At 34.0% G+C, this 18,676-nt stretch overlaps 1 protein-coding gene and 1 long non-coding RNA gene across 14 annotated transcripts; both read left to right on the top strand.

Annotated features, from left to right (window-relative positions):
• The first annotated feature begins 410 nt into the window (after positions 1 to 410).
• Positions 411 to 4,730, top strand: LOC136207005 (binding partner of ACD11 1). Of its 2 annotated transcripts, none has more exons than XM_065998246.1 (8): positions 411 to 535; positions 638 to 741; positions 1,097 to 1,172; positions 2,142 to 2,210; positions 2,287 to 2,352; positions 2,761 to 3,101; positions 4,056 to 4,179; positions 4,376 to 4,730. In XM_065998246.1, the coding sequence occupies exons 1-8, from the start codon at positions 530 to 532 to the stop codon at positions 4,400 to 4,402; spliced, it is 813 nt and encodes a 270-aa protein (XP_065854318.1). In that variant the 5' UTR covers positions 411 to 529; the 3' UTR covers positions 4,403 to 4,730. The 2 variants fall into 2 exon arrangements, with proteins under 2 accessions (XP_065854318.1, XP_065854317.1); XM_065998245.1 differs by having other exon boundaries at positions 2,758 to 3,101.
• A 4,213-nt stretch (positions 4,731 to 8,943) lies between these two features.
• On the top strand, positions 8,944 to 14,015 carry LOC136207109 (uncharacterized). 12 transcript variants are annotated; one of them, XR_010676577.1, is made up of 9 exons: positions 8,944 to 9,074; positions 9,179 to 9,220; positions 9,481 to 9,573; positions 9,907 to 10,081; positions 10,233 to 10,301; positions 10,402 to 10,480; positions 10,774 to 10,875; positions 11,524 to 12,825; positions 13,208 to 14,015. It is a non-coding gene; the product is annotated as an uncharacterized lncRNA (long non-coding RNA). The 12 variants fall into 12 exon arrangements; XR_010676580.1 differs by lacking the exon at positions 9,907 to 10,081 and having other exon boundaries at positions 11,524 to 12,423; positions 12,623 to 12,825; positions 13,208 to 14,014; XR_010676579.1 differs by lacking the exon at positions 9,907 to 10,081 and having other exon boundaries at positions 11,524 to 12,546; positions 12,623 to 12,825; positions 13,208 to 14,014.
• The last annotated feature ends 4,661 nt before the right edge of the window (positions 14,016 to 18,676 follow it).

The raw sequence follows: 18,676 nt of genomic DNA, 5'->3' as shown, positions 1-18,676 counted from the left end.
AATCCAATAAGAAGAAGAAATTTTGTGAAAATATAATAGAACAATTTTGTAAAATTCAAATAAATATAAAAACAATTGTGGAAAGCTAAAAAAAAAATGATTTTCATCAAAAGCTCTAAACAACAAATATGGCCTCAGTATTTAATTATTTTTGTTAATAGATACCAACAAATAGGGACCAGCTATCAAAGGAAATCTGAAAATATTTGAATAATATATTAACCAACAACATGTGAGCCGAGAAAGTAAAAAACACTGAAAAGGAAAAAAATACAGCAGGACCTCACTCAGTATCATCCCAACTGTCAACCGCCAGCAACTTTTTCAGGAAAGGGTAAAATGGAGACATAGTAATGTAATTTAATAAAGGAGTAGGGTCCTTTTTGTAATTAGTGCGTTCTTTCTTCTCAATTTGTTCTTCTTCTGTCCATTTTGTCAGGCTACTTTCTTTTAATACTTCTCTCTCTTCCCTTTCTCGCTTTCTCTCTCACTAAACCTTGCTACAGGAGATAACAACCTGACTTTTACAATGCAGGTGAGTTGGTAGTTTCCGTCTTGTAGCTGCAGATAGGAAGCTCAAATCTCTGATTGTGGAGTTAATTTTTATTCCGCTGTGATTAATTTTTGTTCTTGACAGACAAGAACGGTTCAAGTTAAGCGGGTGTCAGATCTAGCAAATGAGAGAGAGATTCACGAGTTCTTCTCTTTCTCTGGCCAAATCGAACGTATTGAGATCCATAGGTGCGTTTCTTTATGCTTTTTTTATATAGTACTTGCTATTTTTGAAGTCCTGTTTGGTCGCTGAAATAATGTAGGCAGATTTTATAACATCCGGAGATTTTAGCTTGTTCAGTTGGCTGAATGGTTATTTCTTCTTTCTTTTTCTTTATATATGAATTCTTTGCATTTTCGAGGAAAACATACGGCAGTTTTTTGTTTTTTGTTGAATTACTTGTCATTTATGTGGAAGTGAAAATATACAATTTGGAAATTTGATTATCATTATTTTGTTGCATTTTTCTCTCATTTTTGGATTATATGTTTGATATGTTCATCTATTGCAGTTTCTTGATGTTATTTCTGGTTTTGTATGCAGAGAAAATGGGGGGTCAAAGACTGCATTCGTTACATTTCAAGATCCTAAGGCACTTGAAATCGCATTGTTGTTATCTGTATGTACACGTTTCCTTCTCTTCTTTTGCTTGTACACGCTTCCTTCTCTTCTTTTGCTTTCCTTGTGAAATCGGATACTGTATGATATATTTTAATATCTTTGACAGAGAGAGCACTGTGAATAATTCAGTATTAAATATTCAAATTTCAAGCAAATTAGTGGTATTCTTTAAGATTACTCGACAAATGTGGCCTTTTTCTGATTGTCTTGAGTGCAGGTTGATGTCGTATTAGTAATAAGGTTTTGTGAAAATCACCAGATTGCAAGATGATGATGCAATTAAATTCATTTTTTTGTGGCATTTTGCTTCCAAATTAGGAAGTGAATCAATTCCATATTTTTATTGCCAACAATATACTCTTGAAATAATTATTTGTGATTCTAGAAGCTCGCAGAAGTGTATTTTTGTTTTGGTAAAACCATTTAGGTTTGCATGCTGAAAATTGATGTAATCCTGAATGATGTTCATATAATAGCATTGGTTTGATATGCTTTTCCTTATTTTACTGTAAATGAAGTTATCCATATTGTTTCATTCACTGTATTATGACCCTGCCAGAAGATGTGGGTAATTCATTTCAAGAATTGGGAACTATATGATGTTTCAGTGCTTAAAAATATGTCAAGTATACTGAAAAAGAATATGTGGTATTCTATCTTAGATTTACTTGCTTATGCAGATTGTCATGTTTTCTGCTACTCTTAATGCTTGATTTAGATGCTTTTTCTGGAAAAGGATTAGTTTTTGCTTTGTAAACAATCAAGGTCAATAGTTGCTGTGGAAGTTATAATTTTCTGGTGTTAGTTATGTGTTTGATGAAATACAATCTATACCTAGGATAATATATCACAAACGTTATAGTGTTTTGTAGGTCTTGCTTATCTTGTTTGTAATTCTTTTCAGTTGTTATGAGCAACCACTTTGCATAAAAAGTTAATAAAAAGTAAAATATTTGCAATGGTGCAGGGAGCAACTATAGTAGACCAGATAGTTACTATAACTCCGGCAGAAAATTATGTGCCACAATGTGTACTGGTAAGTGGATGGGCAATTACTACAATTTCTTTTGATATGCTTCCAAATATCCATATTAACAACTGCAAGTGTGCAGGATGTAAGAAAGGTGGATAGTGCTATATCTGTTATTCCTGACGAGAATTCTTCATCAAGTTTGGAGGTAGGTAAAATTAGTAATCGTCAATCGATTTATTTGTTCAACTTTAAAGGCTTTGGAGCTGTGGGATTCATGCTTCTTATCTTGGTCTGAGAATGGGGAAAATAATAAATAAATAAGGCCTAAACTTAAAATGGTAAACCACACTCGAAATCATTGTACAACAAAATGTTCCCTCTGCTCTTCTTCTAGCTTGAGCAATTCGTGTGGCCTTGAGAAAGTTGATTGTGATCATGACTAGTTTGCATGTAGCTTTCTCCCACTATAAGCCTCTAAGATTAGTGGATTCTTATGATTAATTACAGATGCATATGTGTTTCAACAGATAATTTAAGATATTTTGCAGTCATCTACACCTCAAAAGTTTTCAACTCAACTCCGGTCTTACAGCAATATTATCTTTGTTAGCAGGATAAATCTAGTCCACCTGGAAATGGGAAAATGTATGTCAATAGAGCACAAGAAGTGGTTTCAACTATGCTGGCAAAAGGGTCAGCTTTTGGCCAAGATGCGATGAATAAGGCCAAGGCATTTGATGAAAAACATCGTTTGACTGCTAGTGCATCTGCCAAGGTAACTTCCTTTGATCGAAGAGTTGGGCTAACCGAGAAATTAACAGTTAGCATTTCGGCAGTCAATGAGAAAGTGAAGTCCGTGGATCAAAGGCTTCAGGTTTCAGATAAGACAATGGCAGCAATATTTGCAGCAGAAAGGAAGATAAATGATACAGGATCAGCTGTCAAATCAAGCAGGTGAAAATCTTCTTAGATTATTTTTACTTTTATCTGATTGTTGAACCATTGTTCCTCGTTTTTGTTACTTTAATTAATGGATACTTGGATGTTTGAAGTAGTCAAGATCCTACTTGCGCAGTTTTTTTAGCTTCACTGCTTTCATTTGATATGGTGTATGTATTTGGAGATTTATGTGGGCATAATAGTTTCTGATAACTTGATTTGGTCGCATAAGGGGATGCTTCCATGTACATATTGCTGTTATCATATGAGCTATAATTCCACATTTAACTGTGAATTTCAGTTTCATGAATTTTGGAAATAAATGACCATTCAAGAAAGTGTTCCTTTTGGAGTGAAAAAGGGGTTATGAGAAACTTTATGAGAACCAATAACTAAGCCATTTTAGAGTAACTAAATGAGAGAAAAGGAAATCTTTAGGAGACAGAAGCAGGGTATGATTGAGTTCAAATCTTTAGAGGAGTTGAGGTGTACGCAGCTGTTGATACAAGTGAGTGTTACCCTTGCTCAGTGAACTCTGCAGTTGAGAGTAGTAATTAAAAAAGGCCATTATGGTCTTTTTTCTGAAGGTTCTTTTTCCATGAATAGTTTTGAATTATCTTATTCACTTAGTTAATCTGCACGAAATGACTCCCTCTAATTACAACATGGGGAGTCAACTGGGCACACTGCAGTTGATGCATATTCTTTCCAGGCCTTGGATCTGTATAAATGATTTTGTAGGCAATCAGAAAACTTCGGGTCAGTCTTACAAAGTTGTAAATGATTTTCTTTAGGGAAATGTGGTGTAGTCTAGCACACCTTCAAATAGAGTGCTCGAGAATGGGGTTGCAGTTTCTTGTTTTTTCTGGAATTTGAATCTAGTATTTTTCTCTACATGGCTGTGAAAATGTATCATTTTTGGTTGATGCATTGTTCGATTTTCAATGTTATATAATTTATCTGTTACAGGTATGTAACGGCTGGAACAGCTTGGTTAAATGGTGCCTTCAGTAAGGTAGCAAGGGCTGGTCAGGTTGCCGGTACAAAAACCAGGGAAAAGTTCAATGTGGCTGTATCGAACTTGTCTTCCAAGGTGAGATCAGGAGCTACTTTCATTACCAAAGGCTGGCCGTTTTTCATCTCTTTACTTATTTTGTTGTATAAGCATGATCCGGATGTAATCCTGGTGTTGCCCTTATTAGTTAGTTATTAGCATCTCTCTGTTGTTTAATGCTGCTGTATATTTGGTTTTTCTTGTACTTTTAACATGCTTTCCTTATTGAATGCAGGAATCTCCATCTCCCATCGCGGTGTAAACGCATTGAATCTTGTGAGAAACGAGTTTCGACCGTAATTTCCAATCATTGATTTCAGAGAATGCAATGTAGATATATATTGGATTTGGAGCTGGAGGATGAGAGAAAGACATTCAGTGTTGTTTTTATGCATATTTGTATTTTGGTTTTTCATGTGTGCGATAATTTGGAACCTAATATTTGTCTATTTTTCAATATTCTTTGATTCCTAGAGTGATATGCCTTGTAATTTTGGCTTTTTGTAACATTGTCATGTCTGAAGAAAGAAAAGTGTATTCATATTTCAATAGAATGCCACCATAGGAATTGGCAACTTTAGGTCTTTTTACTGCTGCTGTACTTATTAGTTGTTAATGCTTCTTTTGTATTTTATTTTTTGTTAACTTGAAAAAGAATTAAAAAGATTTTATTGACTTCATGACCAATGGTGGAATTAGGACTGAAAGTTCGGGGCTACATACAAGGGTTCCAGAGTATGTAGGAAAAACAATTGGATTTAGGTGACGATTCAGGGCTTTGATACACATAAAGGTTTTTCTTACTATGGTTTTCATTAGTCATTTGAAATTCAAGATTTTGATTTCTTTTAGTCTTAATAACCGTATGTAATAACTTGGCCCAATACTATGTGGATATTGTTTTTTTTGGTACAAATCTAACACTCCGGATCTTATGGCTTTAAAATGCGTCTGAATGTATTAGATTTTTACCTTATTAATAACCCTCAGTCACTCTCTCTCCATTTTTGATGTTATATTCAGTTCATTCCTGCTCCCATCGCCAGCCTTTAGGGTCGTTCCTTGCTTAGGCCACGCCCACCAGCTTCCGCCTGGTTCGTCCCCCAACCACACATCGTACGTGGAGAGTCGGTCTGATACCAATTGTAACAATCTGGCTCAATATCATGTAGATATTGTCCGTTTTGGTCCAAATCCAACACTTTGGGATTCACGGTTTTAAAACGTGTCTGCATGTATTGGATTCTCACCTTACCAATAAGTCTCACACACTCTCTCTTCATTTCCGATGTTGGATCCATTTCATTCCTGCCCTCATCGTCATCCCTTAGGGTACCCCGACACCACCCACTCTGGACCGGGTCGTTACATGGTATTTTTATGGGTTTGTGAAACAAGGATAAAAAAATAAGGGAATTTATGTAAAATTACATAATTGACGCACGCAACACATAAAACACAAAACATATTATACAAACTACATGTAAAATATTAAAGGCCTAATACATCACTAGCTCCCTAAACTTATCTATAATAGTAGATTGGCTCCTTGAATTTTGCAAGTGTCTTACCAACTCCCTAAACTTGCTTATTTCGTATCACCAGGTCCTTAAACTTGTCCATAAAAATTTATTAGCTCTCTGAACTTTGCAAGTGTCTCACCAACTCCCTAAACTTACTTATTCTGTAACAACTAAACACAAAAACCATAATACTAACTCTTGATCCTCATCATTTCGATCTTTCAATCTTGCAACACTAACTCTTATAATAGGTTGAAAGGTAGGGGAAGAGAAAAAATTACCTCACAATGTTTACAAATTATGGGCACATGCTTTGACCATATAGGAATATCCTTCAAGAAGTTTCGTAACCACCCGAATTCTTCTCAATCTGTACATTAGCATTCCAGTATTAACTTGACATAAAATACGAATCCTCAATCTGACAAAACAAATAAAAAAAATAAACAAGTTAAAATTTACATGTACAATATTAAAGGCCTAATACATCACTAGCTCCCTAAACTTGTCCATAATAGTAGATTGGCTCCCTGAATTTTGCAAGTGTCTTACCAGCTCCCTAAACTTGTTTATTTCGTATCACGAGATCCCTAAACTTGTCCATAAAAATTTATTAGAAAGTGTCTCACCAACTCCCTAAACTTGCTTATTCTGTAACAACTAAACACAAAAACTATAATACTAACTCTCGATCCTCATCATTTCGATCTTTCAATCTTGCAACGCACTCTTATAATAGGTTGAAAGGTAAGGGAAAAGAAAAAATTACCTCACAATGTTTACAAATTGTGACTATATAGAAACATCATTCAAGAAGTTTGTAACCACCTGAATTCTTCTCAATCTGTACATTAGCATTCTAATATTAACTTGACATAAAATACGAATCCTCAATCTGACAAAACAAATAAAAAAAATAAACAAGTTAAAATTTAACTTAAACAAAAAAAAAAACTTGCTAAAATTGAATCATAGACAAACAAAAAATAGAAGACAAACAATATATATATATATATATATAAACATTAAACAGTAATCTATATCATTTAAAAAAACAAATAATTTTAAACAATTTCAATTAATTTTAAATTTGTTAACCAATTTCATCCAAATTCATCAAATTTTATTTGATCTAGCCTCAAAATTGCATAATGCACCTAAAAAGCTACTTATGAAATTGATAAATAAAATGAAACCAAACCAAAGTTAATAAATAAAATGAAACCAAACCAAAGAAACTTATCTCCAAATTTAGGAATTACGTTACTATAAAAATTTACTAGAATACTTCTTCATGGACGTCTTTGGTGATTTCTTTCCTCGCTTTTTCTCATATTTTTTTTACTAACATTTTTATTCTTATTCTCAACATACTCAATAATCTTCCACATATCAATTTTTCGCACAAAAATCCTTATTATCCTCAGCATGCAGTTTCTCAACCAACTCTTTTTTTTTATTAAAAATAGAGTAAGGACGGAGGATCCGTGACATCCCAACCAGGTTGGCACCCCAACGGCAAACCCCAAACCAAACTCAATTTATTAATAAAATAAAAAGCACAAAAGAGTAGCAATTAAGAAACCGATACATTGAGCGTCCTATCCTATTGTCATTGATCATCCTGTCACACGTTACCGGGTGGGTATCCCACCAGCAGGCATCAATAGAAACTTGTCCTAAGCTTGCTAGTGCATCGGCAACCATGTTGCCTTCTCGGAAGACATGAGAAGCAACGAAATTCATGGATGAGAGCATGGCCTGACACGTTTGCCAATTCCCGTGTTGTTGCCAAGGAACCAGCCCACTTCTTGTCTGAAGAAGAGCAACGACGAAGGCAGAGTCGCTCTCTAACCACAATGAATACCAACCTTTAGAATGCGCAGCTTCAATCGCGTAAAGTGCAGCTTCAAGTTCAGCAAGATGAGTGTGGAGGTGCGTAGAATGGAATGCGAAAGCACCCAGTGAGCAGCCACTCGAGTTTCTGAAAATCCCGCCACATCCTGCAGCAGTAGACGTAACCGAAGCGTCAGTATTTACTTTTATCCAATTCCTGGGTGGGGCTTGCCAACGAACTGGTATGATCCTGGGGGCGCGATGAAGATGAAGTTGTAACTGCAATGTCCACAATATCCCCACCGTCGAGTTCAACCAACTCTTTATTTTGCTTCTTATTAGGCATACCACCTTTCAAAATACTTTTCCTCTTACTAACACTACTAAAATGTCTAGGAATATTCAAATTGTAAATCAATTAAGTAAATATTTCTCTTCAACATATCAGAAGTAGAAGTCATAGAAGGTTAAAAGACAAAAAAAAAAAAAAAAAAAACTGAAAGCAATACAAACCAAAACTTAATATAAAAAAAATCAAACGAAAAGCGAATAAAAACGATAGAAATTAAAAAATTCACCGAATTTATAAATATTAATTTTCAATTTTATTATTAAATTATAAAAAATATGAAATCATTTTTTTAGAACGAATTGTTATCCAATTGGTGTAGAATAAGGAACAAAAATATCTGTATTTTACAATAGCGTCTGAAATCGACACAATTTATCAACAACGTTAGGGATAAAATTACTCCTGCCTTCTAACGTTAAAGGTAAAATTGTACAATTTTAGATGTTAGGTATAAAATTACTCCTGGTATGGGTATTTTTGCACCTTAAACCTTTAAGTTTTATTCGTGTTATCGAAACAACAGCCATCCCACCCAACCATCTATCCACTCACGTGACCTTTCTCATACATTCAAGGGTTAAGGTGCAAAAATACCCCTAACGTTTTGGATCATGAGCAATTTTACCCCTAACGTCTAAAATGGTGCAATTTTACCTCTAATGTTTGTAGCCAAGAGCAATTTTACCCCTAACGTTGATAAATTGGATCAATTTCAGACACTATTATAAAATACAGTCATTTTTTTCTTTATTTTGCACCAATTGCATATCAGTTTGTTCTAAAAAAAAAGGATATAATGCTTTTTGTAATTTAATAATAAAATTGGAGATTAATATTTATAAATTCGGTGAATTTTTTGAATTTTTTTGTTACTGATAAAATAACGCATGTGTGAAGCGTAGATGATAAGATTCATGACCGAGGAGACCGTTTTCTGAAATTGATCCAATTTATCAACATTAGGGGTAAAATTGCTCTTGACTACAAACATTAGAGGTAAAATTATACCATTTTAGACGTAAAATTGCTCTTGGGGTATTTTTACACTTTAACCCAACATTCAAATAGATAAATTGACACTTTGGTTGGTCTGTTCCTTTTTCTCTTCCTCTCTTTTCTTAGCAGTAAATACTCACCCCTCAGCTGAGTCGGCGGAATGGGATTGAAGGACATGAAAATATCAAACAAGGTTTCATGGGCAGAAAAGTGGAGCTACAAAGAAGGTTTCTACTTCTCAATTGATTTTTTGTAGGTTTACTTACTATTTTGCAAGAAAGTTTTGATGCTGTTATCTGATTATGATTTTTTTTAAACTTACTTTTCCCAGTTTGGTACGATCAAGAGATTGAGAATTGGAAGAAGTAAGAAGGTGTGAACTTATGTTGAACTTATTGAATGTCATACAAACACATTTGTTTAATTTGTATAATTTTTATGCTGAATTATGTCTTTAATGCGATAATGGTATTAATTTGTTTGTATTGTGATGGATCGCGTAGACTGGAAAATCAAAACATTATGGATTCATCGAATTTGAGGATTCTGACGTAAAAAAAAAGAACTTGAATAATACTATATTGTGCCATTTGTTTTCATCTGACCCTGACCATATGTTTTTACTGATTGCAGGTAGCAGAGGTTGTTTTTGCTGATAACTATCTGTTGTTTGAACATCTTCTGCAAGTCCATCTTATCCCCTACAGAGCAAGTTCCTACAAAATTGTGAGTTCTTTATCATCTAGGGTGTATTTATTTTCCTCAAATTTACTGCAAAGAGTGATCTCTCTTTCTTCTCTAGTTATAATCCAAATTTGTATTCTTACTCCATACATGAAGGGTTGGGGCACTTAGAAGGATATCTCATGGTTTGTTTACAATGTGGTTCTTATAGTAAGATGATGGACATTTTCAAGCCTCTCTGTTTGGTTCTTTTTGAGAAAGGGTTTTGAGTCTTGCATCCAAGCAATGGAGCTAGCCTCAGTTGGACTCATAAATATGTACATTTTTTCATTGTTGTAGTGCACCGTAGTAACTAACTATTTATATTGACAATAGGATACACCTAAGAGAGCGAGCTCACTACCCTCTTTGTAAAAAGCGCATAGCTAACTATAGCAAGCTGTATTACTCTCAATCCCCTTCCTTCCTTCACTTCCTCCAACCGAATTCCAGGCCATTTTCAGTATGATCCAAGGCCTGATCTGCATTGTGCAGTTCTCTATCATAAAGTGTGAGTTGTCTGTTACTCAGATGTCCTACATGCACATCACTAATTTTACACACTAACATAAGCTTCCTTTGTACTGAATTATTATGTGCCGACTGTTGTGGATGTTTATAGATTGCTTATCTTTGTGTGCATTCTTTTTGTTGTTACCTAGGTGGAACGGCTTTAATCTCCGATTCAAGCCATTGGACCGGGTCAAGCTGAAAGAAAACGGCAGAACAAGGTATCTACCTTGAATAAGAAGTGATATTTCTATAATGTTGATTCAGTACTCTTGATATTTTTCCCCATTTAAACCTTAATCTCTAATATTACTGGACCAGGATAGATAGAACCCTTGAAGAACACAAAAAATTGGTGGAGAAGATCATGAAGAGAGATCAGAAGCGAAAAAAAATAGAGGTTGTTGGTATTGAATACGAGTGTCCACAAGTTATTAAGCGAAGATCAGCTTTATGCTTTATCAGTTTTCTATTTTCATGCTTAAGTAAAAGTACACAAAGTGGAAGGAGGCTGAGGAACTAGAACAAATATCATGCATTTACTAGTAGTTTTACGTTGTTATTGAAACATGAGTATGTATTGTTAAAAAAAGCTGCATTTTTGAGAATCAACTGAACTTGCTTTTAATTACTATGAACTGTTACCCATGTCGCATCCATATGATTTTTATTTTTATGACAAATTATTTTCAGAAAAGACGAACACAAAGAAAAAGAGGAATTGCTGATCAATATGAAGGATTTAAACTAGCAAGCATGTGGAGAAATTTTGCATTTGAATCTGTAGAGACAGAGGTAACGATTTGAGAAATTGAGTTACTTTTTGTAGCGAAGTTTTTTTACAAAATTTGTAGTGGAAGACGTATTATTGATTACGTAATCTTCTTTACTAAGTCATTTTATTGCTTTGAATTTGTTTTCCACTGTTTTTTATTAAACGTCCCTTCTTTATTTCTAATTTTCATAGGCTTGTAATCAAATTAGGATGGTAATAAAAGCTAATTGTTTTATATATAGTTTCAGAAAGTTAAGTGAAGTGTTGTTTACCAAGCCTTCATCTGAAAATTTATCTTCTTATTGCTATTCAATTAGATACTTATAATGTAATAGTATATGCATTCATTGCAGTCATGATGAGCAAAGATAGGTTCAAGAGAAAAAGATGATGGTTTTATTGGCTGTATAAGCTACTTCTACAACAAAACAAAAAAAGATTCACTGCATGAATGAGGGACTAAAGACATCCCTTCTTAGTAGCAAACTATATACTACCATTAACCCAAAAAATATATAAAAAAATTTGCAAACGAAGTCCACAAAGACATAAAAAAAACTGTATAGCTTGTACTTCCACTTTACATCCTTCTTTTGTGTACTATATGATCATATTGTCTAATCTAAACGTGGCAGCAAGAAACTAATTCGGTGGAGGTTTAATATCAGATATGTCAATTTGTGCCATCGACTTCGACAAGTCGTCTACTGAGAACGGAATGCTGCATCAGGGAAAGGGAAATTCTATAAGTTAATGTCGAATTAATGTAAGAGAAGAACGAACAAGGGAGAAGAAGTCTAACCCTGAATCATCATCCAACAGGAAAGAACTACTAACAGCATTGTTCAAAGCTTCTGTCATCAAAACCCTCATATTTGCTATAACCTACAAAAAGTATTCAGACGAAAGAGTTATGATCAGTTGTGACCAAGATAGATTTGTGCAATGAAATTGTTAAATGCTTACTTCTGAGGAGACACTGTGTGCACCATACTTGTCATCCCAATACATCATGCTTATTCGGTATAGCTGCTGTATATTGAGAATCTATAACAGGAAAATCAAGTTTGATTTGATATAAGATAGACAATGGATTTAATCACAGGTATCATGGCATCATGATATATCCATGGTTGTGCATTACTCACCGGACACAGGTCATGGCTTATTTCATCCAGTGTTTTTTTCGGTTTTTGATCTATGACCTGCATAGAAAAACAATAAATTATAATATGCTTGTGTTCTCTTTCTTGTCAAACTACTACAAAAATGTGGTGCTAGATTAATCAAGAGTTGAAAGATACCAGAAATCCTATAGCTTGTCTGATATGTTTGAGTTCGTCCCAGGATGATCCTGCATACTGCATTGGTAATTTTCAGTATGTGTGAGTAATTATTTGTTACAAGCTGAATTTGTAAAAGGACGGGACGAATTACCTCATCTGTTGCTTTGTAACACCAATGTTCCAATTCAGCTAATCCAACTTTGACATACTCACAGTTAGTAAATGAACAGCACTCGTACCTCAACAAAAGACTACACCAGAGGAAAGAAGGAAAGAATGTATGTAAGTAAATAAGCTATTTGTTGTGGCCATTCTATCACTGAACTTTTTGTGAATACCTGTTAAATAACTGAGCATTGATGAAGCAAAATATTTGCATAAACACCTTCCGAACCAAAAATGCAGGTACCTATATAGAATCATACAAAGTGTTTAAGAAATTTCATTTTTAATTTGTTGAGATGTTTTGTATCATGTGCAGCAAAGAAAGGTCATTTGAATAGGCAACAAGCTTACATGATTTGCTTTCAAAGTGTTTAAGAAATTGCTGAGGCTCTTAACGATTCCTTGCCAGTGAGCAATCTGGAGTGCAGGATTAGCTACTCCTTTTACTAAGCTTGCTCTGGATGTTCTTGGTGCCTATTTTGAATCATATTTATTTCAAACACAAAATCATCTAAAAAGGTAACTAAAAGCCACATCTGACCAGTTTAACTATTATTTAGCAACTCCATTTCCATGTATTATAAGTAATGTACCTGGATGCACAATCTGAGGAAAGGAGAAATTTCTTTCTTCAGATTATGTCGAATCATACTGTAAGTTTTTTCCACAGAAACTGTAAGTTGCTGTTTAAAAAGCAAAGCCGGGTACTTGGCTTCAATTCCTCCACTAGTGTTACCATTGCTTAAGGAAAGATTGACTCCTTGTGGAGTTTCACGGAAACTCTAAATGAAGATAATAACACAATAGAAGAATAAGTCACGGAAATGAAATTTCTTATCAACATCCTATATGACTATGATTTAAAAACTTATCCTCACCTGTGTGATTCTTCTGAACATAGTAGCAGATGAAGATGGATGACGACGACGGCGGCGTTGTGGAGTCATTCCTGCGGCTCCACTCGCCTTCAATGTGGGCTGAAGTAGCAAGAGAAGCATGGATGCATTTGATAACCAATAAGCCAATATCTGGTTGTCATCTTGGGTCTGGTATGCAAATTGCAATTACATGTTAGAAGAGGAAGCTTCTGAGTAGGAAGATTCAGCATTTTCATACCTGAATAGCATGGTCTATTGTGGATGATCTGATCAAAGGCACTAGTGCTTTCAATAGGCAATGGCATGTTCCCTGAAAAGCCAAGATGTTGTGCAATGCAACGAATAAGCAACTCCTGGTTCTCCTCCTGTTGTGGTTTATCATCTACTTCAGCTCTTGGTCTCTCAGAATCCACTGATGCCTGCAATCACACAAAGCTGATGTCAAATTAACTATTTCTGCAGTTATGTACCTAAAGAAAGACTTTGTAGACTCGATAGTGAATCATTAGTACAGAGTATCATGAACTTTAGTGCACTAAACAAAACTCAACCACTTCATTCGTAGTTAAGTTGTTGCAATTCTTGTTACCTCTCCTAATCCTGGCTCTAGCTCTAGCTCTAGCTTTTGCATTTAATTATAGGAATGGCATGGAATAGATGGAAACATGATTCCATTAAGAAATTTAGCAAGTTAATAGAACGTAATCAATGTTATATTGTTATTGTTTGCTTTGTTTTATAGTTTATTTGATTATTGGGTTTGACATACAGCTTTTAGCTAAATCATCTTCCAATTAAACTAGAACTTACTGTTTGTTTGTTCAACAAGGGGAATGTAATCCTAAAGTTTTATATATTTGATAAATAATTTATAACAGTATTTAAAATTATAGAAAATATTTAATCAAATATATATTTCTTCTGCACTTTCTAAAAGTTCTGTACTTTTTGTTTGTTAACGATTGGACTTCTGTACTTGTTCTTCTTGTTGCTGTGTTTAAGGTACAAGATCTTGAATGTAGGTAGTTTTTGTGGAAAAAAACCATTTCAAGTAAAAAAAAAAAGTTATTTTTGCTTAATGAATTTTGGAAAGAAACCAACATAATTATTTGTGCAGTGATAAGTTTTTCTATTCTTAGGAGATGTTTTAGGCTCATTTTGCGTACAGACCATTTTGAGCTTCCCAAGCTCCCTCCTGGCGATTGTTCCCCTCCATCTGGTTTGGGACACAATTGCTCCTCTCTTCAGCCTCTTATAGTACAAAGAGGCTCTATGACAATGCCAATGGGCCTGCATTTTGTCATTTCAATTAAAATCAGATATACCACAAACTCCAAACAATTCATATGATCTAATAGACCTGAATAATAATTGCAGCTTTAGTTTGCAACTTGTGATCAGCTGCATCCTCTCGTTCCTTTACTCCCATAGCATCTAGAGCAAGAAGCTTAAATCCGTTTGTGACTTCAAACAAAGGCTGGCGAGTAGGGAATCCACTACAATTCATATTGATGTCCGGCTTGTTTAGGTTTACACATCTAATGCAATTCGGTTTAGGTTGAGGGAAAAGGGTTGGTAATTTGAAAACACCCAAAAAATCTTTAAGAAACATGTTGAAAAACAAAGATAAAAGAAGAATTTGCAAGAAATAGATACAACTCAATAGAAAACTTTTCGATTAGTAGACAGAAAACCTATTTATAAGACGCAAGATTTTAAAATAAAAGAGCTGTTACATGTGAATAGATGTGAATAGTCACATTAGTCAATAGTCAATATATGTAAATTTATTAGTTTTCCTTGTTTAACTTTTTAAAATATGTAAATAGTTACGATTTACGGTAACAATAATCAATATTCAATGTGTAAATTTATTAGCTTTTTTTAGCTTTCTTGTTTAACTTTTTATTGCCTATAGCTAATCATTAATAATATAAAGAACAATTCATAATCTCTCCATTGTTCTCTACATGGTGAATTTTATTTTTTACATTTTTATGTAAATAAATCATAGAATAAATAATTAATTAGTCTTTATGTTTTTACATATTACACTAGTGAGTCCACACATATAATTTAAGGCCTTAAGTTTTGTATTAATCAATTGTTTAGTCCCTTCTTTTATTTTTCTACATTAAAGTACAAAAATACCCTTAGTTATTATAAGCAAAAAAAAACTTGCCTTTTATTTTTTCAAATTTAATCAACATATTTGAAAAGGCTAGAAATAAATTCTAAATTAAATAAGATTTAGGATTTGATTAGAGAAAGAGAGCGGAAGGCTGGTAGAAGAGGAATCTTGTGCATGAAATCGGGAGGGTGGATATGTAATAACTTCGCTCAATACTATGTGGATATTGTCTTTTTTAGTACAAATCTAACACTTTGGATCTTATGGCTTTAAAATACGTTTGAATGTATTAAATTGTCACGTTACTAATAACCCCCAGTCACTCTCTTTCCATTTTCGATGTTGTATTCAGTTCATTCCTGCTCTCATTGCCACCCCATAGGATCGTTCCTTGCTCAGGCCACACCCACCAGCTTTTGCCTGGTTCGTCCTTGAACCACACATCGTACATAGAGAGTCGGTTCTGATGCCAATTGAAACAATCTGGCTCAATACCATGTAGATATTATCCGTTTTGGCCCAAATCCAACACTTTGAGGCTCACGGTTTTAAAACGTGTCTGCATGTATTGGATTCTCACCTTACTAATAAGCCTCTTTCACTCTCTCTTCATTTCTGATGTTGGATCCATTTCATTCCTGCCCTCATCGTCATCCCTTAGGGTACCCCGATGCCACCCACTCCGGACCGGGTCGTTACAGAGTATTTTTACGGGTTTGTGAAACAAGGATACAAAAATAAGGGAATTTATGTAAAATTACATAATTGACACACGCAACACATAAAACACAAACATATTATACAAACTACATGTAAAATATTAAAGGCCTAATACATCATTAGCTCCCTAAACTTGTCCATAATAGTAGATTGGTTCCCTGAATTTTACAAGTGTCTTATCAGCTCCCTAAACTTGCTTATTTCGTATCACCAGGTCCCTAAACTTGTCCATAAAAATTTATTAGCTCTCTGAACTTTGCAAGTGTCTTACCAACTCCTTAAACTTGCTTATTCTGTAACAACTAAACACAAAAACCATAATACTAACTTTCGATCCTTATCATTTCGATCTTTCAATCTTGCAATACTAACTCTTATAATAGGTTGAAAGGTAGGGGAAGAGAAAAAAATTACCTCACAATGTTTACAAATTGTGGACACATGCTTTAACCATATAGGAATATCCTTCAAGAAGTTTCGTAGCCATCCAAATTCTTCTCAATATGTACATTAGCATTCCAATATTAATTTGACAAAAAATACGAATCCTTAATCTGACAAAACAAATAAAAAAAATAAACAAGTTAAAATTTAACTTAAACAAAAAAAACTTGCTAAAATTGAATCATAGACAAACAAAAAAATAGAAAACAAACAATATATATATATATATATATGAGAGATCAGGTGTGACACATTCCTTATGGTGTGACAAGGCTTATTGTGTGACAACAGTGGCTTTTTAGTAATTGTGTAAAAAACGGAGGGGTATATTTGTAATTTTACGCGCTTAGTATAAATAGTTATTAAGTTAGGGGTATATTTGTAATCTCCTATATTTTTCTGGTTCTTTCTTCTCCGGTGATTCTCTGATATTTCTCTCATTTTTTTCGATAGCGCCGTTTCATTTCCGATCGTGTTTTTGTTGATTTTTTGGTTCGATTTCTTTGTTTCGTCTCGCATTTTGTGTTTTTTTGGAAGATATCGGTGAGTTCCTGTATGTTTTCGTGTTTGTTTTCATCGTATTTATGTTTGTTGTTTGTTCATTTCCCTTTGTTTTTTTATTGAATATTTATGGCTCTGATTTCCTATATTTTTTTCTTTATCGGTAGGTTCGGCTCTCTGTTTGTGTATTTTTGAAGTTATCGGTGAGTTCCTCTGTGTTTTCTTTGTTCATTTTAGATATTATGTTATGCATGTTCTTCGTTTTTTTTGTTTATATGTTCCGTTTAGGTTTTGTATTTTGTTTTTGTTTTGTTTGTTGTTTTTTAGGGTTTCAACGGCATTTCATTGTGTTTTTTCATTCTTTCCGTCTATCATTTGTTAGTTTTCTGACTTGTATATGTGTTTTTTTGTTGTTTTTCAGTATATATCAGAATGTCTAAAGCTACTTCTAGTAGGAAAGATTGTTTGTGTGAGAATGTTATTGATCCTACGTTGCTTCATGCTATAAACTCTGATTATATGGGGGATGATGATGACAGGTACTATTTTGTTATGTTTCTATGGAACAATATATGCATTCTTTTGGAACAATATATGTATTCGTTTGGAACAATGTATGTTTTTGTATGGAACTATATATGTATTCATTTCGAACAATTTATGTATTCGTTTGGAACAATATATGTATTCGTTTGGAACAATTTATAAGTTCGTTTGTAACTATATATGTATTTTGTTAATCTAGTATTGTTGTTAATTTTGTTATTTTTTTATATTTCAAAGGTCTCTGAAAAGAATAGTGATGAAGGAAGTAAACAGAGATTTGTGAAGAAATCTCATGCTTTGAAGAAAAAGTCATCAAATATTGGTGTTCCTATTGATGAAAGTTCTTCTGATGCTTTGAAGGACGTAGAAAGTTGTTCTGATGCTGATGAAAGTTCTTCTGATGATCGTGATAATATGAATGATCCTGATTTTGTTATCAGTGCGAGTACACCATCTGAAGAACAAGCAGATGATGAATATGTTGTTTCTGGTTGTGTTGGAAAGAAAAGAAAAGTTGGAGTTAATTTGAAGGGAGATGGTTCTTCTAGGTTGAAGATGAAGAAGGTTGAGGTTGTGAAAGTATCTGGTGGTTCTAGATTGAAGAGGAATAAAGTTGAGGTTGTGAAAGGAGTTGGTTCTTCTAGATCTGTGAACCGTGATTGTGGAAGAAGGATTGTGAAGAAGGATAGTTGCTATTCTATTATGGAGCAAGATTTATCTGGTGTAGTATTGAATCAGAGGGTGTGTCCAACAACATTTATTAAGTTTGTTAAAACTATGCCAGAGACACACAAAGCTGCCATTAGGAAGATAGGGTTTGGTGGTTTTTTGTGTCTGGGTATTGGGAAGCTTAATGGAATGTTTTGTGGGGATAGTTGGTGTAATTTTTTAAAGACTTGGAGGAAGTCTTTTGGTCTAAGTAGTGGCAGTCCTAAGGATAAAGATGTGCTTTGTAGGCTGAAAAATCTGTTGGAAGTGGATGTTTGTGATGAGTTCATTTGGAACTTCATTGTTATTGTTGTTAATTCTTGCATTCGTTCAAACAAGAATAGGGCGTTGTACAATAAGTTTTTATTTAGTTGCATGAATGTGACTGAAATTTCGAAGTTAGATTGGTGCCGGTTTAGTTTTAAGCATCTTATAGATTCTG

Source organism: Euphorbia lathyris, chromosome 9 (assembly GCF_963576675.1).
Source record: "Euphorbia lathyris chromosome 9, ddEupLath1.1, whole genome shotgun sequence".
NCBI lineage: Eukaryota > Viridiplantae > Streptophyta > Magnoliopsida > Malpighiales > Euphorbiaceae > Euphorbia > Euphorbia lathyris.
Note: the sequence above shows the minus strand (reverse complement) of the source record. Positions and strands in the feature narration are given on the sequence as shown.